At 36.4% G+C, this 24,177-nt stretch overlaps 4 protein-coding genes across 10 annotated transcripts; 1 reads left to right on the top strand and 3 right to left on the bottom strand.

Annotated features, from left to right (window-relative positions):
• Positions 1–3,210: 3,210 nt before the first annotated feature.
• Positions 3,211–5,644, bottom strand: LOC125224047 (pentatricopeptide repeat-containing protein At3g46790, chloroplastic). Its single transcript, XM_048127390.1, has one exon. The coding sequence runs from the start codon at positions 5,272–5,274 to the stop codon at positions 3,331–3,333; it is 1,944 nt and encodes a 647-aa protein (XP_047983347.1). The 5' UTR covers positions 5,275–5,644; the 3' UTR covers positions 3,211–3,330.
• Positions 5,645–6,520: 876 nt separating this feature from the next.
• Positions 6,521–11,206, bottom strand: LOC125222515 (serine/threonine-protein phosphatase PP1 isozyme 2-like). 3 transcript variants are annotated; one of them, XM_048125177.1, is made up of 5 exons: positions 10,696–11,206; positions 8,831–8,932; positions 8,373–8,635; positions 8,089–8,294; positions 6,521–6,816 (listed from the first exon to the last, which is right to left on the bottom strand). In XM_048125177.1, the coding sequence occupies exons 1-4, from the start codon at positions 10,871–10,873 to the stop codon at positions 8,124–8,126; spliced, it is 714 nt and encodes a 237-aa protein (XP_047981134.1). In that variant the 5' UTR covers positions 10,874–11,206; the 3' UTR covers positions 6,521–6,816; positions 8,089–8,123. The 3 variants fall into 3 exon arrangements, with proteins under 3 accessions (XP_047981134.1, XP_047981135.1, XP_047981133.1); XM_048125178.1 differs by having other exon boundaries at positions 8,373–8,497; XM_048125176.1 differs by having other exon boundaries at positions 8,373–8,932.
• A 4,698-nt stretch (positions 11,207–15,904) lies between these two features.
• On the top strand, positions 15,905–18,360 carry LOC125221561 (metal tolerance protein B-like). 5 transcript variants are annotated; one of them, XM_048123694.1, is made up of 3 exons: positions 15,905–16,014; positions 16,737–16,847; positions 17,133–18,360. In XM_048123694.1, exon 3 carries the CDS (start codon positions 17,133–17,135, stop codon positions 18,261–18,263), a length of 1,131 nt encoding a protein of 376 aa, XP_047979651.1. In that variant the 5' UTR covers positions 15,905–16,014; positions 16,737–16,847; the 3' UTR covers positions 18,264–18,360. The 5 variants fall into 5 exon arrangements, with proteins under 5 accessions (XP_047979651.1, XP_047979650.1, XP_047979654.1 ...); XM_048123693.1 differs by having other exon boundaries at positions 15,911–15,986; XM_048123697.1 differs by lacking the exon at positions 15,905–16,014 and adding an exon at positions 16,070–16,088.
• Positions 18,361–18,423: 63 nt separating this feature from the next.
• On the bottom strand, positions 18,424–20,301 carry LOC125221562 (ras-related protein Rab11C). The gene is made up of 3 exons (XM_048123698.1): positions 20,149–20,301; positions 19,770–19,988; positions 18,424–19,131 (listed from the first exon to the last, which is right to left on the bottom strand). Exons 2-3 carry the CDS (start codon positions 19,932–19,934, stop codon positions 18,643–18,645), a joined length of 654 nt encoding a protein of 217 aa, XP_047979655.1. The 5' UTR covers positions 19,935–19,988; positions 20,149–20,301; the 3' UTR covers positions 18,424–18,642.
• Positions 20,302–24,177: the final 3,876 nt, after the last annotated feature.

Below are 24,177 nucleotides of genomic sequence, written 5' to 3'. Positions count from 1 at the left end.
TTCGTATCTAAAAAGATTTTTCCAACTTAATTGGGACGAATCGAGTGTTTGATACTCTCTCCGTTCCATTACATGTGACATTACTTTTGGGGGGGCACATGTTTTCAAGTAGTAGTTTAGTGGTTAAATGAAGAAAGAATATAGCAGAATTGAGAAAAAAGTAGAGACAAAAAGCAGCAAAGATGACAAAGTAAGAGGGATAGGGTGTTGTTATGCTGTCATAAAAGAAAATGTCTTATTTCTAGTGGAACGAATGGAGTATTTGACATGAATAATGAATTATGTTAAGTTATGATCGATCATCAATGGGGTATTTATACTAGGGGTGGTTATTCGGTCGGTTCGGTTAATAACCGAATCGACTTGTCGGTTAACCGACCCCAAAATTTCATCAAAAAATTAACCGGAATCGACTCGATCTCAAGTTCGGTTACTTTATTAACCGACTCAGTTAGAACCGGTCGGTTATCAGTGATAACCGAACTAACCGAATTAAAATTAAAATTGTTTATGGTTTTAATTTTTATCCACTTAATACTATTAATACTATATTATTATTACTATTATTATTATTTCTATTTACAGATAATAAATAAATTGCTTAAGCACTTTAAAAGAGTTAAACCTTAAATGATCTAAAATTTAAAAACTTTTCTCCAATAACAAGTAAAGGATTATCCTATTTTTAAAATAGTAGTAATGCTTAAGCACTTTATTGACTTTGAGAGATCTTATTTTTAAAATAATATTTATAATATTTATAAATTTGAGATAGTATAAGTATAACTAATAGTGATACAAATTAAAATAGACTTTTTTGACATTGTAATATGTGACTTTGACCAAATTTGGAAGTAAATTACAAATTTTTCTATTGTGACGAAGTTTAAAAGTAAATTACAATTTCTTCTATTATTAACTAAAAATATAATTGAAATAAAAATTGTTTATGATTTTAACTTTTAACTTTTCATCTACTTTTATTATTATTATTATTATTATTATTATTATTATTATTATTATTATTATTATTATTATTATTATTATTATAAACCTATTTACGAGTAATACATAAATTGTTTAGGCACTTTAAAACACTTAAACTTTACATGATCTATAGTTTAAAAACTCTCCTCCAATAATAAGTGAAGGGATATTCTATTTTTAAAATAGTAATGCTTAAGAGCTTTATTGACTTTAAGATATAAATTTATAAGTATAATACTATAATTGATAGTGACACAAATTAAAATGGACTTTTTTGACATTGCAATACGAGACTTTGACAAAATTTAGATATACATTACAATTTCTTCCATTGTGACAAAGTTTGAAAGTAAATTACAATTTCTTCTTGTATTAAATAAATATATAATTGAAATTAAAATTAATTTAATTTCGGTTATTGGTTATAACAGATAACCGACTTGAAGCAAAACATATAACCGATACCGATCCGAACACCGTAAGTTTCAGTTATCGGTTAACCGATAACCGACCGATTCTGGTTCGATTCTCGGTTTACCGAATAATCGAAAACCGTTTACCCACCCATAATTTATATGGTTGAAAATCATCCTCTTTGAATCATGATAAGTCTGGACTGTAGAGAATAATATTGAATGAAATCGTATAAGCGTGACCAGCTCATGCTAAGTTCACTATGTGTCTAATTTGATGGACCGCTGGACGACTTCCGATCTTCCCGTTGACATGCCAGCCGACTGCTGAGTTCTACGGTGTCCAATTCGGAACCTTCGTCCTTCGATCTGGCTCCATTTTTTATATTTTTTTCACCTAACCACTTTTTCATCTTTTTTTAAATAAAAAAGCTCAATAAGCACGTTAAAATATAGAAATATTTCGAAGTCAGTTGTTCCAAACTTTTGAAGTGGGAATGCAATAACTACCCACCCTCTTTAAAAATAGAAGGATATACACGTCAACTTTAGTGGGAGGATGGATTTAGGAATTGTTATATTGCTAACTCAATACTTAATTGTTAACTATAATTAAATAATAGTCATTAGATATTCAAATTAAAGACCTAGATCATCAACCCCGACATGTCAATACGATCAATAAAAAACGTAAATGAAGGAATTAAGGTCAATTTACAATAAATTAGTTGAAACTAACTTTTGAAAAATATTCCATAACTTTAAAACGCATATAACTTTCTCGATTTAAATTATTTTTTTTCACAACATATATCAAATTAAAGATAATTTCATAAGGATTCTAACGAGATCTCACTTGTTCCAATGTCAAAATTTGAAAAAAAATTCAAATTTTTTTAATTTTTTCGTAAAGCACAAATGTCAATATAGTATGTAAAATATGTCAATATAATACATGTAAAATGTCAATATAAGCAATGTGTTAACATTCTCAAAGCATTATGTTGATATTTACGAAACACTATATTGACATTTTCATCTAAAACCCTAATTTAGTAGTTTTTTCAATCTTTTTTGAGTTAATTAATAAAAATGAAAATTACATGTGGCAAATTATAGACCATAAGTTTTCTAAATTCCTATGGTCTTAAATTAGTTGTAGTTAGCAATTAAATGATGAGTTAGCAATTGATCACTCCCCATCAAGCATATTTACTCTTACTTTAAAGAGAATTTTGTTATGAGCCAATAATATTTACTCCCTCCGTCCCAACTATGTTGAGTCAAAACTTTTAAGCTCAAATATTAAAAAATTGTGTTGAAAAATAGAAGAGATGAATAAAGTAAGAAAGATAAAAAGATAGTAAAATAAGTAATCAAATAAAATAAACGTGATTGAATGTTCTACTCCCTCCGTCTCACTTTAGGAGTTCAGGTTGAGTTCGGCACGGGTTTACAGAAATATAAAAGAAAGTTGGTGAAAAAAGATAGTGGAATGTGAGTCCTATTTTTATATATTAGTTTTATAATAAAATGTGAGTGGAAAAAGATGAGTGGAATGTGGGACCTATTACCAATTATGGAATATTCCAACCGGGACTCTAAAATGAGACACCCAAAAGTAGTAAACCGGGACTCCTAAAGTGGGACGGAGGGAGTACTTTTTTTTTTTTTAAAATGATTTAACTTAAATTGGAACATACCAAGAAGAATAAGACTCAATTTAATTAAGGCCGATGAAGTATTATATTTGCAATGCATCTATGAGTAATCAACTTGTATCGAATGTACAAGTCACTTGGACAACTTATATCTCAATGTCACTATATTTGCAAAGTGATGTTAGCACAAGTCTCTTATGCAGCAAAAAAGCACATCCTCTATGTCCGACCTATTGTAGATTGAATACATATAGAAAAGAATGAGTTGATCACCAATAATCCCCACACGAGCATTTCCCATCTCTGAAATGGTGGAACCGATTAATATCCCTAACCATAATCTCTCGATCTGCAAACTTGGACATGAACTTAGTGAACGAGTGACAATCTTCGCACAGCCTCAGATTCTTGCTAATCCTTATCGTCTCTCCTCTCCTGCAATTTATTAAACCAAACGCCACTGCCAATTTCTCACTGTGCCCCAACAGCACCCGCTGCTTCTCCTCCGTATCGAGCTCGTACAGCACCGATTTCGTCTCCGGCACGTACCCCTGCTCCATCATCTCCTCCGACAGCTTCACCACCAAAGCATGGACCAGCTCGATTTGAGGATTCACCTCGTCCACAGACCTAATCGAGTACACCCTTTTCTTCGATTCAATCCAGCAGCATCCCGGTACCTTCTGCAGCCCCTTCTCTTCCAACTCCTTCTTCACTCTCTTCACCTCGTCCCACATCTTCGCCTCCGCGTATATCTCAGCAAGAAGCACGTAGTTCCCTGCGTTTGTGGGCTCAAGCTCAAACAGCATCCTGCTCGCCCTTTCTGCGAGTTCCACGTTGCAATGAATCCTGCACGATCCGAGGAGAGCGCCCCACACCATCGCCCCTGGCTCATCCCGCATATCGGCTATGATCCGAGCCGCTTCCTCTAGTCTATTCGCTCTGCCGAGAAGATCCACAACGCAAGCGTAATGCTCCACGCTAGGGCGAATCCCATGCTCTCTCCTCATCGAATCAAACAACGATTTTCCCTCGTCAACGAGTCCAGAATGGCTGCAAGCTCCCAACAAGCTGATGAACGTTACTGCAGTAGGCGACACGCCTCGTTTCACCATCTCCTGAAACGTCGCAAGCGCCCTTGACCCGAGGCCGTGAACTGCATAACCTGAAATCATGGAATTCCAAGAAACAACATCCCTCTTATCCATCTGATTGAAAACATTATCCCCCAATTCAACATCCCCGCATCTAGCATACATAGTGACAAGGGCATTCATAACCGGCAAGATCGAATCGAGCCCTTTCCTAAGTACATAGCCATGTATTAACTTCCCCTGCTCCAGAGCAGACAGCGCTGCACATGCCTGAATCACACTAACCAACGTGACCGAGTTAGGCAGCACGTCATCGCCACTCTCCCGCATCATCTCCCGGAAAACCTCCAGCGCCTCCAACGGCCTTGCATTCTTAGCAAAACACGCAATCATAGCGCTCCACGAGACTAGATTCTTCGCCGGCATCGAGTCGAAAACCAGCCTAGCACTCTCCACGCACCCGAATTTCGCATACATATCAACTAAAGTAGTCATGACATGGAGATGCCTCTCGTATCCGCGACGCAGAACTTGCGCGTGAACCTCCTTTCCCCGCAGAGGGCGCTCGGAACCCGAAACAACGCACGCCTTGAGAATATAAGTGTAAGTGAACCGATCAGAGGGCATCCCGATCGAATTCATCCTCCTGTACAATCTCAGAGCCTCTTCTCCATCGCCCAACAGAGCGAGAGCGCGAAAAATTGCGTTCCAAACATAAATCGTTCGGTCCGTAATTTCATCGAACACTTGGCGGGCGTGAGGGGCCGAGCCGAGTTCCGCATACATGTTGATGAGCTTTGTGCCCAAGAAAGGATCTTGAGCGAAGCCATCTTGGGTGAGGCTGGTGTGAACAGTGAATGCGTCGGATAAGCTGTGATTTTGGGCGCAGGATTGGATGAGGAGCTCGTAGGTGAGTTGGGTGGGATTATCCTCGTGGGATAGCAATTGGATTGCTTGTTTGAGTTTGCCCCTTCGGCAGAGGGTCTGGATTGAGTGGTTTTTGCTGGTGGTGGAGGTGGGAACTGTGAGGGTTGAAGTGGAGACGAGGGAGGCGGTGGAGAGGCGGTGGCGTGAGGGTGCACGGAGGTGAGTCGGATGGAGAGTTTGGATTTGGAACATTCGGACATTTGTGTTTCTATGTGGGCTTCTGTTGTGGCCCTAAACATATGAACATGTAGATTTTTTTTGGTTAATTTGCAAAATGCACCCCAGGAATAGCTTATATTGCACAGCGCACCCTTAACTAGCTTCTGCTTTTCTTCATTAAAATATCTAATTTCATTCCCTTCTTTCTTCTTTCCCTTCTTCTTCCCCATCTTATATCTTAATCGTCCCTATCCAAGTCGATTCACACACCCAATTTGAAAAACTCAAAGCATCAAATTCTTCAAATTGGTAGGAAAAAGTGAATTTGGGTTCTTACTTTTCATTCTTTGAATTCTTCAAATTGGTGAAAGAATCGACTTAGACAAGGACAATTGAGATGAGAAAGAAGAGAGAAGGGAAGACGAATGAAAGGGAAAGAAATTAAGTAGTATTTAAAATGAAAAAGAGAACCTTCATGGTTTTAAGGTTATATTTGTCCAAAAAAATAAGTTCAAATGATATTAAGTTGAAGTTGAACTTCAAAAGATATCAAATATTATAAATAAAAAATGATAATATAACGAAATACATAGTCGGCGTTCGCTCTTTAAGAAATTCAATTTTACAGCAACCATCACTTTAAGAAATTCAATTTTACAGCAACCATCACGGGGACCAAAATTGACCAAATTATATTGGTTTTTTATCGCATGTCAACGTACAACAAGCAGCGTAATTTTTGAAGTTGGACATGCCTAAAATTAAACTGGGGCAAGTGAAGTATTTGTAAATGAGAACTATAATTATTTTAAAAGGCTAGAACCATTAATAGTAGTCTTGGTTTACCATTTTACTCCGTCTACGATAGGAGTCCCGATTCACTTCTGAATTTGTTCACTTTTATAGTAAAAGTAAAAGTGAACCGGGATTCCTAATCGCAAACGAAGTAAAGTGGTAAATTGAGACCGCTGATAGCGGACGAAGAGAGTAATAAATATCAAGTGTCGTGAGAAACGACTCAACTCGTGCTCAAGTAAGCTCAAATGTTTGAACTATACGTGCTCATTGCCTTGTAGTGTCGTACTCCGACATTGATCTTGCATGCTCACGCCTAAAATCACAGTACTGCTGATGCTCTAACACGTCAAATATAGCCGGTTCATATAGTCCTTATAATTGTAAAGTTTCCTACCCATGACATGAATATAACTAGTTCATAATTTTAAATTTTTTTACACATGACAATGAAAAATTCCTATGCTAAATTTGAGTAAGAAAATGAAAAATTAATCTAAATAATTATCATGAGGCAACACAGAATTTTAGCAACAAAACTACACTTGCATCAAAATTTACCAGACAAGTGGATGTACACAGTCGAATCATAGATTGCGTTCTGAAATATATTAGAAAGAGGTGACCAAACAAAAATACAGCACTTGGGGCCGTTAGATCATAGTTTCCCCCGAATCAGTCTTTAGGGCCGTATCCACCTCAAGAAACAATACATGAACGAGATTCTTAAACATTCTGTCATTGCACAGTGCCTTAGTACCATGTTCATGTCTCCGAGTTCTACAAAGTTGAAAGAAACCAGTATACATAATTTAGGTAACTAATCAACAATGAATCCCTATTCAGTTATATCAAGGATTGTAACAAATTGCAAGGCTGAAACAAACTTTACGCCAGTATAACAAACATCACATTACACCAAACATCACTCAAGTCTCAATTGATCTCTTTTAAGCTCCAATGATAAGCGGCTAAAGAACCATTATATGCTAAATATGAAGAGTACGTCATTTACTGATTCTTCACTGTCTTTCATAGCTCTGATAATACACTACTAGAATAAGGGGCAGAGAACAAATGGTGTTTTCAAAAGAATCACACTTGAATAATAGTCCTGGTCACTATAGTTTGTTAAACTACGCCAGCTACAGATACAATACTTAACTGGAGTAGAAAATTTAAATTCAAAGGAGTTTCTTTTTAAGTAAATTTCTATTGTCTCTACAAGATAATTAATACAAAGGGATACAAGAACCAATGGAGGGGTTTGAAGATATTATCTAAAACCTGTAATGTTCTAGGACTACACCACAGTCAAGAAACTAGAAACACAAACAGGTCCAGCAAGCCTTTATGGAATACAATGCATATTATTTACAAAATAAGATCCAGATACTATATATACAATTAGGCCCTTGAACCCAGGCATGCAGAAGGGAATATTTACCAAACTATTGCAGATCATGCAAGGAGTACACCATTGGGATTATGTACCAGCTAAAAGAATGTCCCGGGTCATTTTGAGATGCAAAATTAAAATCTCGCTAAAATATGGCAGAACATGCAACTAGTTCACTATAGGGATTATACCATTGGGAATCCAATGACTGATACAAAAGATGGTACATAAAGTCTTCTTTTTATTTATAATAATGAGCAAGTCCGGAACTAGAGATGCGTAGCAAAAACAGTACAGGAATGAACTGGGAAAGAGAGAAGGCACATGCATGGTACAGGGCACCAAAATCATAAATCAAATGCCAGCATAAGGTCAATTTTCAATTTAAAAAATATAAAGAGGGCAACTTATATGCAAAAGTGACAACGGCTCTTATTAACATAACTCCCTCCAGATTAAGAATTTAATTTTTTTCTAAATGATGGTCCTTTTCAGATTGACCATATTGCATAACAATTTCAACATGGAAAGGATAACCATCCAAAAATAAAAGAATAGCATATCACGAAAGAAATACAGAGAACCAAAAAAATTGCTTATCTTGCTTTAACGAAAAATCCAAGATGGAAGGAAGAGAAGAAAATCAAACCAACCTGGATAATCTCCGAGAGCCACAAGAGGACTTGCTTCACAAGAGCTGCTTTTTATCAGTTGGTTTCAGAATCTGAAATGAGCACATCAAACTCTCATCAACACTCATCATAGCTCCAGCATTGTCGAACTCGCCACAGTAGTTGGGTGCAGAAAATATGGTTACTAGTTGCCTATCAGCAAAAAATTCATAACCATCTTCTACAACCTGCTCAAAAAAAAATCATATCATCAGATGCTATATCGAAATATGGAGTATTAAAAGAAAGAAAAAATGCACCCATACCTGATGGGCACGGCAAACGAGGTCCATATCATGTTGCGTGAGAAATTCAGTCACTTTATTTTGACCAAATGTGTATGAGACTCCTCTGTCATTCATACCCCAACCTTTAACTTCTCTACTAGGATCTGACCAAAGTAGATCACAAAGCAGACCAGACTCAGGAATATCAGTTGGACGAGGTAAAGTTCTTATTTGATCCATGTTTGTTAGATCAGGAGAAAGACCACCATGCATGCAAAGTATCTTATCGTCTATAAGAGCCGCTACAGGAAGGCAGTTAAAACAATCAGTGAAAACTTTCCACAACCTAACATTAAAACGGCGTTTACATTCATCATAGAATCCATATATCCTGTTAATTGATGCGCATTCGTGATTTCCTCTTAAGAGAAAGAAATTTTCTGGATACTTGATCTTGTAGGCAAGAAGAAGGCATATTGTCTCTAAACTCTGCTTGCCTCGATCAACATAATCTCCTAAGAACAGATAATTGGCCTCCGGAGGAAATCCACCATACTCAAAAAGCCTCAAAAGATCTCCATATTGTCCGTGAATATCACCTGCAATCCACAAGAAATGAGTAAATAAAAAAATTTGAGACTTCGACAAACACCAAATAAAGGACTCCAACTCAATTAACAAAGGAGCATGCTTCTGTTCTTGACTTATAGCAAATAGTGATAAGTGGATTCAAATAAACTATCTATTCAGGGAAATAACACTGTTTACGAGGCTATATACCAACACAAGGAAGGTAAGCAGTAATCTACCAATAGAAGGAAAGGATTGTGCAGACGAAGTGATTATTAATTTAAGTCTCAGGTATGAGTGCAAAGGAGCACTATCCACAATTGACTTCATATAATATGTATGCAGTGCTCAAAAGCTGGTTGAAATAGAAGAAAAAGAAAAGAGCAACCCGACAAAAAAAATGGCAAGGATGTGCATTGGGTAATTAGGTTTGAACTACCTAGCGTATAAAGACTCAAGAAGAGTCACATTCATAACTCAAAGATGAGGTAACTCATAAATAAGAGGCATGCTTTTCTCACTTGGGTGCAATAAGGAAATCTTCAATTTTTTGGACAAAGTTTACTTAGAAGGATATGCAAAGGGCCAAAGGTGATTGCATCACTTTTATCACTCTTTCCTCTATTAAGAAAACTGCTAGTTATCTCTGTATAACCAGGAGAAGTGGCATAATAACATTTTGATTGGGCATTTGGGCTTTTTTGCCTTTTTGGATTCCAATATCATGAACTTGTATAACTCCTACACAGATTGAATGCCTACTCAAGCAGCACTGTTGCATTCTTATCCATAGAATTTTTAGATTTCAAAGAATATTGAATATATTCTAAGTCATCACAGACTTTTGAAAGTTGAATGAAAAATTGAAGTGCTCATATAAGAATAGAATGGCTAGATGAGATGGCTCACATATATGTAGCAGAACATTATCACCATATCACTACATAAAAGACATTTACACAATGCAGAAATATAAAAATCTAGTTTTATGCCAACAACTCTAGAATCTTACTAAGGCGCATAGGAGGAAGTTAGTCATGGACAGTAGACAGAACCAGCAAAATTTTCTTAATGCCACAAACAAGCAGGGGCGGAGGCTACTTGAGCCCCAAATTCCACAAGGGAAAAATGCTCACACATGCTATTTTGTTCTTTAATTTCTAAATAAAATCAAATTTCCTTATGTACGTTCCCTCTCAAACCATCACAATTTCCTCATATATATTTTTTTCCCTATCTAAATAGAATTCCTGGCTCCACCACTGCAAACAACAAGCATGTTTTACATTGTGCTAAACCAGTAGAATTTTCTTGATAAAAAAAAAGTCTCTTCAACTTGCCTAAATTTTAGCAATAAAAGTGAGCATACTAAGTTACTAACAATACCAGTAACTCTGGATCTAACTTTTTCCCAAAAAGAATGAGTCAGCTAACATAAATAGCCAAAAGATTCAGTTGACTGAGGGAAAATTTTTTTTTAAAGTGTGTAGGTACTTCTTGCAAAAGGTGTCTTGTCTCACTAACACGTTCTTCATACTTTGGGGTCTTAAAATGCATTGAAATTCTAAAATGTGAAATGATCAGCATAATACGACAGCTGAAATTCCAAATGAAGCTTTTACTTCCAATATACAGCGAGTTAATGAGCTTGGCAAATGAAAAACTTATATCCAATCACAGAGTAGCATCATCAACATTTTCACACTTGTTTAGTTATTCTACATCGTCCATAAAAATTCAACAATTGTAAATTTATTTGAGAAGGTGAAAAGGGAATGAAAAGAAAGTATACCGCAGATCTTGATAGGCGCTTCGAGCTCGAGGAGATTAGGCTGGGAAAGGAAGATTTGGCGCGCGGTGGAGCAGAGAGCACGGATGTGATTCTCAGAGAGCTGGACCTGGCGCACAGTTCTGGCGTTGCGGAACTCCAAGAGGCGATTGATGATGTCGTCGAGCACGGCGGGCTCCATAGCCCTCCCAGACAAACCCTAGATTGAGGAAATGAAAAGTAGGAAAAGGAAAAACAAGTGAAAATCCCCCCCGTTCCGTTGCCACGGCGGAGAGGACTAAACCTCATGCAAAGAGAAAGAAAAATCGGTAAATCCGGTGCCGGTGCCGGTGCCTAATAATTGCGTTGGCATGGATGGAGTATTTTGCAATGGAGCAGCACGTCGAGAGAGAGAGAGGAACAGAGGTGGTGGTGTTTGATTGAATTTGAAATCTAGGGTTACAACGATCGATGATTATTCACCTCTCTCTCTCTTTTGTCTTAAATTAATCACAATGCCACTGCACTCAGCCGCTTCTGCTCACGATTCCGAATAATCATTTATCTAAATGAGACAAAAATTTTTTTTTTTTAATTATGCAAAAGGTGCTACATGCTCTGAAAATATGTTTTTGAAAAATCAAGTAATATGACATTTTTTTAAAAATTTTGCCAAAGGCGTTGGGCATTTTCTTACTGCGTAACACATTTTGAGATAATGGGAAAGTTTGTAGAGGGGAGACTTAGTAATACATACTTGATTCAGCAGTTCACCGATATGTGGAGGGAAATATCACATACAATACTGCATGCTGATTTTGTTGAACAAGTCTGGAACCGTAGAGGGGGCGCAGACGCACCGTGATATGGGTTCTCGGTGTTGTTTTTGTGATATCAATAATTTTCATTGTATAATTTTCTCCTTTATAATAATACAACGAAGATGTTGTTATTATTTTTTTTTAATTAAAATTATGCATTTTTTGTTTTAATTATTATCAACAAATAAAATTTATTTTAGTTAAATTAAAAAGTACTACAAAAAATGCAAAAAATTAATTTTAATTTGGGACTAGTGGGTCATCACGCATCATTGCATTGGCCAAGTTTTTAAGGGGAGGGCCAAGTTCATTAGACATGGCCACCACTGTTAATGCCCTTGTAGTACTTCCTAAACATTTTTAGTGGGTGTTGTAATACTACATATTTTTGTTCTTGCTATTAAAGAATATGGTCATTTGATCTTTATGTTCTGCACTGACGGGTTGATTAAATAAATCCATGCCCCTTTTGAAAAGGATTGTAACTTGACACAACATGTCTGTATACTGACTTTTGTATTTTGGAATATGATGATGATCATTGCAAGTTATATTCATGCATTATGATTTATATTAACTGTAATCGTTTATATATAAACAACATCAAATCTAATGAAGGAAACAAAGCTAAAATGTGGGTTGCTATGAGAGAAATAATGGACTATAGTTGGTTTTGTCTGCCGGGATCTACCCAAATGCTACAGGCAGTGGCAGGCGTCAGATGCAGAAATATTTATCGATAGGGGCTGAGATTTCTAAATTTTGTTTTAATGTATGTTTTAAAGTAATTTAGATAATTTGTAGGGGTTTTGTCATTATAAGTTACACTAAATAAAAATAATTAATAGAAAAAAAATTTAAAAATTAATTGAGGGTTTAAGCCCCTCCCTCAATACACTTGGGTACGCCCATGGCTATAGGCAAGGCGAGTAGTTTCTTGGCTCTGCATCCGGTTATCGTAGTTATTCCTATCAATCGAGTCCAAACTCTTGATGCACTAAGATAGATTAGAGAAAGAGGGAGGATCACACGTGTATAACCTTAAATACATCATAGGATCAGTTCGGAAAATCATGAATCCACATCTCTAAGAATGCTTGTAAAGTCTATAACATAGAACTGCATTATAAATCCTATGATTCGGCAACAAAGAATGTTTGCGTTCTTCCTCGTATTCATTCTCATCCCTTTGATCATGTCTGTAGATCAAACCACGACCAATTACTTAGAGGGTTTAAATAAATTCCATTTAAATCATGAAATTTGATCAAAATTGGATCAATTGTCTCATATGTATACAAAATGAAGTCTCAAAATTTCTCAATTCTTAATTTTCTTTTCCCCTTTCTTAATAAAATATCACCACAAGACATCGATCCATACACGGACGGGTCAATTTGGAAAAGTTAGAATAAGTTTTCGAAGTTAGAATTTGAACTAACCTTGTGATTTAAATTACTATAATCCTTAATAAAAAGTAGCTTAAGGTCTAATGGGAATTTGTAGAGAGTATCGAGCATGTCGTAGATGTCTTCTCGTCTCTCTTCCCATGTATAAAGTGTTGATCTAAGATGTGTAGCGTTTGATCCATCAACCAAATCATCAATCCTCTGCAAAAAGAGAGTCAGAATGCAAAACACGAGATGACTAGAGTTTGTTTATTTGACCGGAATAAAATAATCTGATTCTTAAATTTTTTGAATTTATCTAAATTAGAAAGTACTAATATGAATCTTGTACACAATTAAGTTTAATTTTTTAAAATCCTTACTTTCTAGGTTCTTTTAGGTATTCTTAAAAAGGTTATTATACCTTCTTAAAAAGTAATGGACTCTCACAAAAAAGACAAAATAACTAACTTTATATTTTTTCTATCATATCAAGAAGAGGTAAAAATACTTCTCAAAATGAAAGAAGAGTTAAATATGCTTTTTATTGGAGCATGGACTTTTATGAAGAAAATGTAAATATGGTAGTTATCTATCTCTCTTTACCTCTCCCTTGGAAATGCTCTTATAAATATAATAAGTATTAGTATAATATTTATTATGATAATAATTATATTCTTAGTTAAGCTTAATGTAATTTTGTTGTACATCATCTTCTTTCACAAGTTAATATTAAAATATGGTAAAGTAATTTTATATCATTAAGTAGGTTGGAATTTCGTGGTTTGGTGCAATACATTCCTTAAGAAATAATAAGAAGTAGTATTTTTACAATCTACCGCAGGCGCTGCTATCTTTCTCCACCAAATTCAACTTTTGTCCAAGGTAATCTCTATCATCTGTATTTATCTACAAGAATCAGTTGGATATCTGATTTTGTATTGGAGAGAGGCTTGCTTGCTTGCTTGTTATTAGAATTAGGGTTTTATTTTTCATATAAAAGCATTTGGGATCTCAGATTTGTTTTGTAGTCAGCCATACTCTCAATATCACTGATTTGACATATGGATATAATATATTCACTTATTTTAAGCGAGCATATTATCAAGGTTTGTTCTTTCTTTGATTATAGGCTGACTAAAAAAATCCATCAAAAATGTTTGATGAGCTATCTACCATTAGAAATTTTGACCGATATACTATTGCGATTGTCTATTGAAAGCACTGCTGCTTGCAAATGTGTTTGCAAACCATGGCTCGAATTGATTGAGAGTGCTAATTTTCTTAAGTACCATCTTTCTAAATCCGCCCCTGCCCTAGCTGTTACCTTGCATAATTATAATTCAAATTGGCTCAATGTTTTCAAATTGGAAGACAGGCATGAACCCATCACCAAGTTTGATTTCCATAAAGATTTAATAATACACGGATCTGCCAATGCTTTGCTTTTCCTAAAAAAATGGAATAGTCATCATTTTTGTCTAGGTAATCCGATCACCCATGAATATGCTGTGTTACGTACCGCCGTGACAGGAGAGATAGTTTTGGATTCGGAATGAGCAAAATAAGCGGACAATATAAGGTTGTCTATCACTATCCTGAATCCGGATTTCACGTATACACAATTGAAGCAGGATCATCGTGGAGACGGGTTAAAGCTGCTGCCCCCTTGTACCTTAGTTATAATTAATACCCCTCCGAGTTGTTTCATGCTACAAATAAACCTGAACACTCAAAAAATCTATTGGAGATGCCGATTTGCAACTCTTACAACCAACACAGTCTTCGGTCCTTAGGGCAAAAGCAATTTGTTTAGGTTTCAATCCATCCCAAGATATCATTTCTAAAGCATCGGTGGGGCATGCCTAGACACATTCAGTACATCCAATAATAAGAATTATTTTTATTTAGTCTATCCATTTAAATTATAACATGGATGAATTTTTTCTCGACAAGATTCATTCTTTAATTTTTTCCTTTCTACTATTTTCTTATTTTATTAATTACGCGATAAATCTCAGTTCCTCAAAAGTTCTTATTTTTATTTTTACATGATGAAAGGACTAGTGTATTAGAGCATCCGCTACATGATCCCAAATATAAGCTTCAAAATCTTCCACACTATATTTTTCTTCTTCTAACAATAAGCCAACTCTAAAATTAGCCTCAACTTATTTTACTTTATATGTCACTGCCATTATTTATCATTAATTTTTTTTTATTATAAAATTAATATAAAAAAGTGAACTCATATTCCACTAATTTTTTCAATCTATTATTCTTTACCTTTCTTAAACTCATGCTTACACCTAAAATAACTCTTATTGTGGGACAGATGTAATACTATTTTAATTGATTGTTTAAAAAATGTAGTACTTCATCAGTCTCATAAAAGATACTCCCTCCGTCCCAAGATAAGTGACTTGTATTCCTTTTTGGGTGTCCCACTATAAGTGACCTATTTCCATTTTTAGCAAAAAGTCATCTCTCTTATTTTATTCTCCACCTTACTTTATCCTCTCTTCTCTCCTCTACTTTTTCCTCTCTCCACTTTAACTTATTTAAATATCATTTCTTAAATCTCGTGCCCAAAAGAAGTAGGTCACTTATCTTGGGACGGAGGGAGTATCTTATTTCTCTTTTTAGTTTGTCCCACAAAAGATGTCACATTTGAAAAAAGTTCTCTTTCACATCATTATATAAAAGTATATTTTCTCTCTCCACTCAATACACATAACAAAATCTCCTAAATTTCTATATTATTCCACAAATGTAACATTTTTGAGGGACGAAGAGAGCAGTGCCTTTGAAATAATTGTTTTAATGAAATACGTTTGGTCACCAGAGGGAAAATTAAACACTTATAAATGAATGAAAATAAATAAATAAATAAATAATCATTTCGTAAAATAAATAAAATTGAAATCCAGGAGAAGGTAAAATTAAATTCAACGACTAATCAACAAACGAACAACTCCTGAATGAATGTAAATCGAATTTCGGAAAGTATAAATAAATGCATATATTCTGCTTTCATTCAGTTTCTCCGATTCAGGCTCAGCAGTCGCCGCCCTTTGTCTCGTCCTTGCAAATGGGAGGAGATAAAGTATTAATATCAACTTTTGTCGCATCACGTGAATGCTCTTTTCTTGATTCCTTTGATTGATTATATAAACATTGTTTTTTCCGCTCATTCTTTCAACGAATGGTGCGATCTTGATTGACTTCTCTCTGAACGATTTCGTCAGTCGTAATAATCAGCGATTTTTTTTCTTTTTATAAATATTTGTGATTTTGTTCCTTTTTCCATTTCTGATTGCTGAAGTTTTTGCGATTCTGTTTTGTTGAGGATGTCGGGATGTCCATTGTAAATAACCCCTAATTCAGTTCTTTGTAGAACCTAAAAGGCCTGATTTTGGCATCAATTTTTTGTCTATTGTATGTATGATCATGTTGATGATATTCTTAATCAGTGTTTGTTTTGATGATTACTTGTCTGAATCAGTTGTGTTGATGACTTTTGTTTGTTTAAGAATTCATGTACCTGTCTGAATAAGTTATGTGATAAAATAGAGCACTTGCACTTCTTTGAGTTTGTTAGTAGCTTACTTTTTTTTTGTTAATCTTTATAGGCTTCCTTGCTCATCTATGTTTGATCATATATTGGTAGCCTTTATTTACTTGATGTTGAAACCGTGTCTCGATAATCTGGAGCATTTGTCGGATTGATTTATGTATGATGGATAGCTTGCCTATTCAATTGAGCGCTTGTGTGGTTGATTTATGTGATTCTGTGTCGGATTCCTTATAATCTGCTCTACATTTGTTAGCTTATGCATTGTATTGATTTGATTAGGTTGGCCGGTTCAACTTTTCCGAGGTATCTTAATCTTCAAATTTGGCTGCAATTGTGAAATTTGATCAAGCAGCATTGCAGCCATCTCATTCTCAAGGAAAAGAGGCTGAGGTAAGACTTTTGCATTTGATAGCAAAGGGCTGATGAAGCTACATGACCTGCTTTTTGGATAATACGTAACTTATAGTAAAAGATTCGAGTGTATTCGCTTATGCAGAATGCTTAGCAAATCTGGTAGCTGTATGTCCTTTTTGTTTTAATTTTAGTTTTACATTTTTTGCCCTGGTGATAAATTTGGTAGTATGGAATCACACAAGGAATAGACTTAGTTGTTTGGTCCTTTTATGGAAGTAGTTTGATGGTTGATATGTTTCTTGGATGAATTCTCATTTGCAGATGGGACAGGAGAACTCGGACTCAATTGAATCATCACAAGTCAAGATAGATTTGGGGGTAGCCATTGGGCAAGAAATGACTAATCTCCCTCTAGTCCACAAGTTCTCCTGCAGCAGCACATGTCCGTTCATAGAGCACGGCTACAGCCAGTCAGATTCAGCACAACGGTCAAAGGCAGCGATTAAACTTTGTGGGCTCATAGTCTGTTACCTTATAGTCATGGTAATCGAGGCTGTTGGAGGTTTGAAAGCCAACAGCCTGGCTATTCTTACTGATGCGGCTCACTTGCTATCTGATGTTGCTGGACTCTCCATTTCTCTCTTCACGGTCTGGGTATCCGGTTGGACAGCAACACCAGAACATTCCTTCGGATACCACCGTGTTGAAGTTATTGGAGCACTTCTATCAGTGCAGCTAATATGGGTCATGTCTGTATCTTTGATCTATGAAGCGATCAAAAGGCTAGTTATGAAGCAGACAGAAGTGAATGGCCGACTCATGTTTGTAATTGCTGCCTTCAGCTTGGTGGTTAACGTTATCATGGTTCTATGGCTCGGTCACGACCATTCTCATCACGGCCATTCTCACCAGAACTGCAAGGATGACAGCCATAGCCATGAGAAAGAGGAATCAACAACTGGAGATGAAGAAAGTACGAATCTCATCTCAAGTCCTCATGGGAGCAGTCACATGTTGAACATCAACATCCGAGGGGCATACTTGCATATAATATGTGACTGCATACAATCCGTTGCTGCAATGGTAGCCGGTGTTTTTATATGGATAAAACCAAAATGGCTAGTGGCTGATCTGATTTGCACGCTTTTGTTCACCACGTTCGCTCTAAGCACGACCTTCACCATTTTGAGGGATATATTTCACGTGCTGATGGAGAGAGCACCGTCTGACATTGATGTTGCTCGTCTTGGAAATGGCCTCAAACTAATCACAGGAGTTCGCGACGTTCATGATCTTCACATCTGGGCCATCACGTCGGGTAAGCACGTGTTATCGTGTCATGTTGTGGTTGGAGCTGAAGTCAGCCCTCAAGGAATACTTCATGAGATTAAGGAATACTGTGAAAGAACCTACAAAATATCTCATGTTACTATACAAGTTGAACATGCGTGATATACTGATGTCTGTATTCCTTCTCTGCAATGCATTATTGCAGGAAAACATTTTTTTAAAATTGAAACCAGATGAAGTAACTGCGCATTTCATTTAATTTACAACAGATGATCATTTAAAATTTATGACAGTTCTCAACATTCAACAATAAGAAGTGTAGTAGGATGTAATATGAAGTCATTTCAAGGCAACAAAAATTAGCAGTAGCTCATCATTCCGACATAACAAATATAGGCCAAAAAACTGAGACATTTTCAGGCAAGAATACCGACTTTTCACCGTCACATTTCAGTATATTCTACAAGACCTCTGGAAAAAGAAACAAATTTTTAAAGAGAAACAGAACAAAAGTTTTATATCGACATAGTTCCCGAAAATTTCAAGAAGAACAGCAGCCTCCTCTCTTCACGTTTCCTGACGAATCACCGACATTAATGGTAGTGCCCTGACCAGGAACCACTGTCGAAGCAGCAGCTTCCTGTGCCGCCAGTGCCTTTTTGCTAATAATGTGGTATATTTCCGACAAAATAGTCTGGAACGCCTTCTCAATGTTATGCGCCTCAAGCGCTGAGGTCTCGAGGAACGAGAGCCCTTCCTTCTCGGCCAAAGTTTGGCCATCCTCCTCTGCAACAGCTCTGAGATGATTGAGATCAGATTTGTTCCCTGTCATCATGATGACAATGTTAGAATCTGCATGATCTCTCAACTCACGAAGCCATCTTTGGACGTTGTCAAAGGTTTGCCTCTTGGTTATGTCGTAGACAAGGAGCGCGCCAACGGCTCCTCTGTAGTAAGCACTTGTAATCGCCCGATACCTTTCCTGGCCTGCGGTGTCCCAGATTTGGGCCTTCACCGTTTTCCCTTCTATCTATACCATACAAAACAGATGCATCAGATTCGTCTCAAGACATAGTTTTCGATACAGAATAACACCTTTTTGCAATCACGGCAACAATGATATCCAGATACTGTAAAATATATGAGGATGATCGCTCCCAAGAAGATTCAAAACGAAAAAGACTTCACAATCAGCAACTGTCCATAGCAACATTACATAATGAAAAGGAACAATTTATATGACTAATAATCAGCAACTGTCTAAAGCAACATTAGATCATGAAAAGGAACAATTTATATGACTGATTCGAATAGGTATATGCCTATATGATCTTGAGAAGATCTGGACTCCATTCACCAAGTAACTAACAATATACAAGAATGCCTAACTCCTTGATAATCACACGATTAAACATGTTCAAGCAACATTCCAACTCCGAAATCATCATACTACATTCAAACCTAGCAACTAGGCCCAAATATATATCTCCAAACTTCAACAAGCTTACAATCATGGTTTTGAAGCAGTAAATTGTCAAAGAATGTAAAGAAACAAATATTATCATACAAAATAAAATCACAAAAAGCATAGAACAGTTAGGGCACAATCGATACATAGCATCAGATTAGGTACACAATTAACAGTGAAACACAGAATTGATGACTCACCTGAAGAGTTCTGGTGGCAAATTCAACTCCGATGGTCGATTTCGACTCCAAACAAAACTCATTTCTGGTGAAACGGGAAAGAATGTTGGATTTCCCCACTCCAGAGTCGCCGATCAACACGATCTTGAACAAGTAATCGTACTCATGATCCACTCTACTCGCCATCACCTCTTGCTATTTTTCTCTTCGATTATCCTCCGTCTCTACTCCCTCACATGCCTAAACGCAAAAACACCACCATAAAAAAACAGACTGAATAAAAAGAACCCTAATTTTGAGCGCAATCAGATCTAACCCTTTCGAATCATCTAAAACTGGAAAAGAATCGAAGAATTACAAGATATTTGCGTATGAATCGAGAAGATTTATGATGACTTACCGCGAAGGAGAGATCTCGAGCGAAAATGGGATTAAAACCGAAAAAGGAAATAAGAAACGGAGTAAACGAAGGGGAAAAGAGAAGGTGTTTATGTTTGAATGGGGTGTACCAAATTAATTAAAATTCATATTCTCACTATTTAATTATGAAATGATGTTGATTGAGTGTGGCAATCAATGGGCGTTATTCGTGGTCGAGGGAGTCAATAATGCATTGGAATGAGTTGGAAGAGAGAAGCCAGGGTGGGATTTAGTAATTATTTGTCACAACGTTGTTAGTGACATTCCTCACTCCCAATTCTCTATGCTTTTAAATTAATTACATCATTATTCATTATACTACTAAACACAGATTCAATGGACTCGGGCGATCGATTCATACGAATGTCGTCCGCATCATACTACTCCGTTCAGTCCCTTAATAATTATGCACTTTGATTTCGGCACGAGTTTTAAGAAATATAAAGAAGTGTTAGTTGAAAAAGTTAGTAAAATATTAGTCTCACTTTTATATATTATAATTATAATTATAATAAAATGTGAGTATATTAGATTAATGGAATGTATGACTTAGTTACTATTTATGGTAAAAAGTGAAAGTGGACAATTAATTGGGGGATGAAAATAGCAAAAGTGGACAATTAATGGAAGACGAAGGGAATAGTAGTTTTAGTAATACATTTTTCTCTTTGATATCTTATTTTAATTGACATATTCAGAAAATGTAAACATCATTATCAATACTTTATTCTCTCATCACTTAACTTATGAAACAAAATTATACTCCCTCCATTCCACGTTAATAGAGTCATTTTTCTATTTTTGGAAGTTCCAAGTTAATTGAGTCATTTCTATTTGTGGCAAAAAGTAATTCTCCTTTTTACTTTATTCTCTCTTCATTTCTCTTACTTTACTCTCTCTTACTTTTTCCACCATCCATTTAACACACTATTCTTAAACTTCGTGCCGAAAAAAATGTCTCTATTAACAAAGAATGGAGGGAGTATAAAATTTTGTGCCGGGTAGAGAATATTGCACTTAGAGCATCTCCAAGGGGAGAAGTAAATGGAGAGGTAAACTAATATAATTACCATATTTACCTTTTTTTTTTATAAAAAATCATTCTCCAAGGGGAGAGGTATTTGAGAAGGTATTATACTTTTTCCTATTTTGAAGAGGTATTTTTACCTCTCTATTAATGGAGAGGTAAAATCTTATAACTACCATATTTGTCTTTTTTCATGAAAAACTCTTCTCCAAGGGAGAAGGTATCACACTTTATGTTTTTTTAGTGCATTTTGTACTATTATTTTATGTTTAAAAAATCATTTACCTTTCTATATACCCTTTTCCTTTGGAGTATGTTTCTTTTTAGAAGGGTATATTTCACTTTTTGAGGAGACATATAGAGGATATACCTTTCCTATATACCTTTTCCCTTGGAAATGCTCTTAGATTATGATGGAGGGAGTATATATTTAGAGTTCCTACTAACTCCAAGGGATAGTAAGGTCATTCGCATCCATGTCTCTTATCCGTCTTTTAACCGTCTCATCTCTTCACTATTCATGGGTCCCATTGTACTTTTCAACTCATCTCTTAACTAAGAGACAACACCTGCATCCCTCCATCTCTTAACCATCTCATCCCTTAACTATTCATTCAATTTCATTTTTTTATTTTTATTTCCAACAAATTCAATTAATAAAAACACACTTCATTAAATAAAATAAAAAATACATAATATAAAATCCTAAAAAAAATTAAAAATACATATTTAAAATCCTAAAAAAAATTAAAAATACAATAATTAAAATACTCTAAATTAAATTATAAAAACTACTCCGCCGGCGAATCATCCCCCGAAGTCGGCGGTGCACCCAAGTTAGATGGAGTCCGAATACCAAGTTGAGCTTTCAAATGCACAATTCCGTCCATATGGGCTTCAAATTGGGGAGGACTCATTTTTGAAGTGTCAGCCATCGTGGGGACCAGGTACATGGATATTAGGGTGTTCAAGCCCGTGCCCGTGCCCGAGCCCTCGCCCGCCTCGCCGCGGCCCCTCCCCCTTGCTCTCGCCACCTTCGCCGCCTTGGTCCCTTGGGACCGACGTCGTGAACCGGAAGACCCCTTGCATCATCGGTTGGCGTGCTTCCTCTTGTGAGGTGTTGCCTGTTGGGGATAATCGCAGCGGAAAATGCAAAACAAATAAATCCACATAAGAATCTATTTAGGTGATTATGTGGGTCGATTCAATTTCATGCTTGAACATGTAGAGACATATAATTGCGCAATTAATCACATAATTTAATTTAAATTATGTTGTTGAATACTTACAACAATGATTCTCCAAAGAATCGAAGTGGCTTGCTACTTCTCCACGTGTAGATCTTGACGCTTGATTGTGAATGCAAGACCAAAGATCTTCTAACCTATGACCCTTAACTCTATAGATCTAAATTCCTTGTGGGAGGAATCTCTTAGAAATTATAAGAATCTTGAAGGAGAAGACAAGAAAGCCAAGTGTGGAGGCTAGGGTTTGTGATAACATTATGTGTCTCCTCCCAAGCGGACATGGAGGACAAGATGCTGGAACCACCGGACCTGAGGAAGAGGAAGATGATGAGCAAGAGAAGGATGACGACAACCAAACCGGACCTGCTGAGGAAGAACCAACGGACCCACCTGCACAGAACCCTGCCCCACGAAGGAGCAGGAGGAACATCTGATCGAACCACCCCAACTGACCAGTTAGTTTTTCTTTTTAATTTTTTTAGTGTTTCTTTTATTATGTTATTATGTCTTTCTTTGGTGCATATGTTATTATGTTTTTCTTTGTGTTTAGTCGTGAGCATGTTACCTCACACTTAGCCTACTGCGTAGTCTAAGTGTGAGGAGTTTATATGTTATATATCATGTTTGTAAATTTTTTTTTCTATTTTGTACATCTATGTTTATATCTGAAACTCTCCCACTTAGCCTATTGCATAGTCTAAGTGTGAGAAGTTTTTAGATATAATATGTGTTTGTTATAAGTGTGTGTCCGTCATACTAGCCATTCCCACTTTTCACTTCACAGCCCGTATCTGGGGCAGACACTTGTGAAGTGAGAGGGGGGAGCAAATGGCCAGTATGACATGTATATATGTGTTATTTGAGTCAGTACATGTTAGTTTTTTTTTAGGTTTGTTTAGGTCTAGGAATTATGTGCTATGTTTTATGAATGGGCTTAAAACTCAACTGCCTCGAACTGACGGTGAGGGGAATTGAGGGAGATAAGACATGCCGGAAAACGGAAACCACCCCCTCCAGTAACCCCTAGTCAGTATAGATGATGCGAGTATGAAGGAAAAACCCAACCCTTAGGTCAGACACGAAAGCCCTCTTAAAAGGTGAGTTAAAGGCCTAAGGTGGAACCACTTTCCACTAAATACTGAAAAAAAAGAAGAGAGGCTACCACATGATGTCTAGGGCAAGGTGACCGCGTGTAGCAAACCCTGAAGGCAGTAGGAAACCCCCCCCCCCAAAAAAAAAAAAAAAGAAAAAAAGAAAAAAAAAACTACCCTTAGAACCCCATTTTCTAGCCTGATTTATACCCCGAAATAAACCATCAGCCACTGGAACTGTGTGCGTGCAAGGCATGAGGCAAGGAGGCAACTGACCAGGAGGACATACAAAAAGGAACCAGCTGAAGAAGAGAAAAACAAAGAAAGAAGCAGAAAATCGATCTGAAGTTTCCAGATCCAAAAAATAGAAGAAGGAATAAGGGTGGCGAAGCCACAGAAAGAAAAATTGAAGAAAATGGTCGCAGATACTTGACCACAAAAGAGAAAGGAGAAGAAGGAATAAGGGTGGCGAAGCCACGAAGAAGCTACTGACCAGTTGGAAGCCAATGTTAGAAATTGTCCAGCCAAAGAAGAAGCCCTAGCCAGAAGCCCGAATGCACACAGTTCTCCCTCATAAAATAAGTAGTTAGCTTTTGAACCTTAGAGCCTTAGGGACAACTACCCCAAACGCTACAAGCCACTAG

Source organism: Salvia hispanica, chromosome 4, assembly GCF_023119035.1.
Source record: "Salvia hispanica cultivar TCC Black 2014 chromosome 4, UniMelb_Shisp_WGS_1.0, whole genome shotgun sequence".
NCBI lineage: Eukaryota > Viridiplantae > Streptophyta > Magnoliopsida > Lamiales > Lamiaceae > Salvia > Salvia hispanica.
Note: the sequence above shows the minus strand (reverse complement) of the source record. Positions and strands in the feature narration are given on the sequence as shown.

Bases quoted from the DNA above. Each gene is read 5' to 3' on its own strand.
- LOC125224047 (XM_048127390.1), bottom strand. From the start codon at position 5,274: ATGTTCCAAATCCAAACTCTCCATCCGACTCACCTCCGTGCACCCTCA.
- LOC125222515 (XM_048125176.1), bottom strand. From the start codon at position 10,873: ATGGAGCCCGCCGTGCTCGACGACATCATCAATCGCCTCTTGGAGTTC. The intron at 8,933-10,695 runs GTATACTTTCTT...TGTGGATTGCAG, and splicing joins AGCGCCTATCAAGATCTGCG to GTGATATTCACGGACAATAT. The intron at 8,295-8,372 runs GTATGGGTGCAT...TTTTTTGAGCAG, and splicing joins TCGTTTGCCGTGCCCATCAG to GTTGTAGAAGATGGTTATGA.
- LOC125221561 (XM_048123694.1), top strand. From the start codon at position 17,133: ATGGGACAGGAGAACTCGGACTCAATTGAATCATCACAAGTCAAGATA.
- LOC125221562 (XM_048123698.1), bottom strand. From the start codon at position 19,934: ATGGCGAGTAGAGTGGATCATGAGTACGATTACTTGTTCAAGATCGTG. The intron at 19,132-19,769 runs GTGAGTCATCAA...TGTATGGTATAG, and splicing joins TTGCCACCAGAACTCTTCAG to ATAGAAGGGAAAACGGTGAA.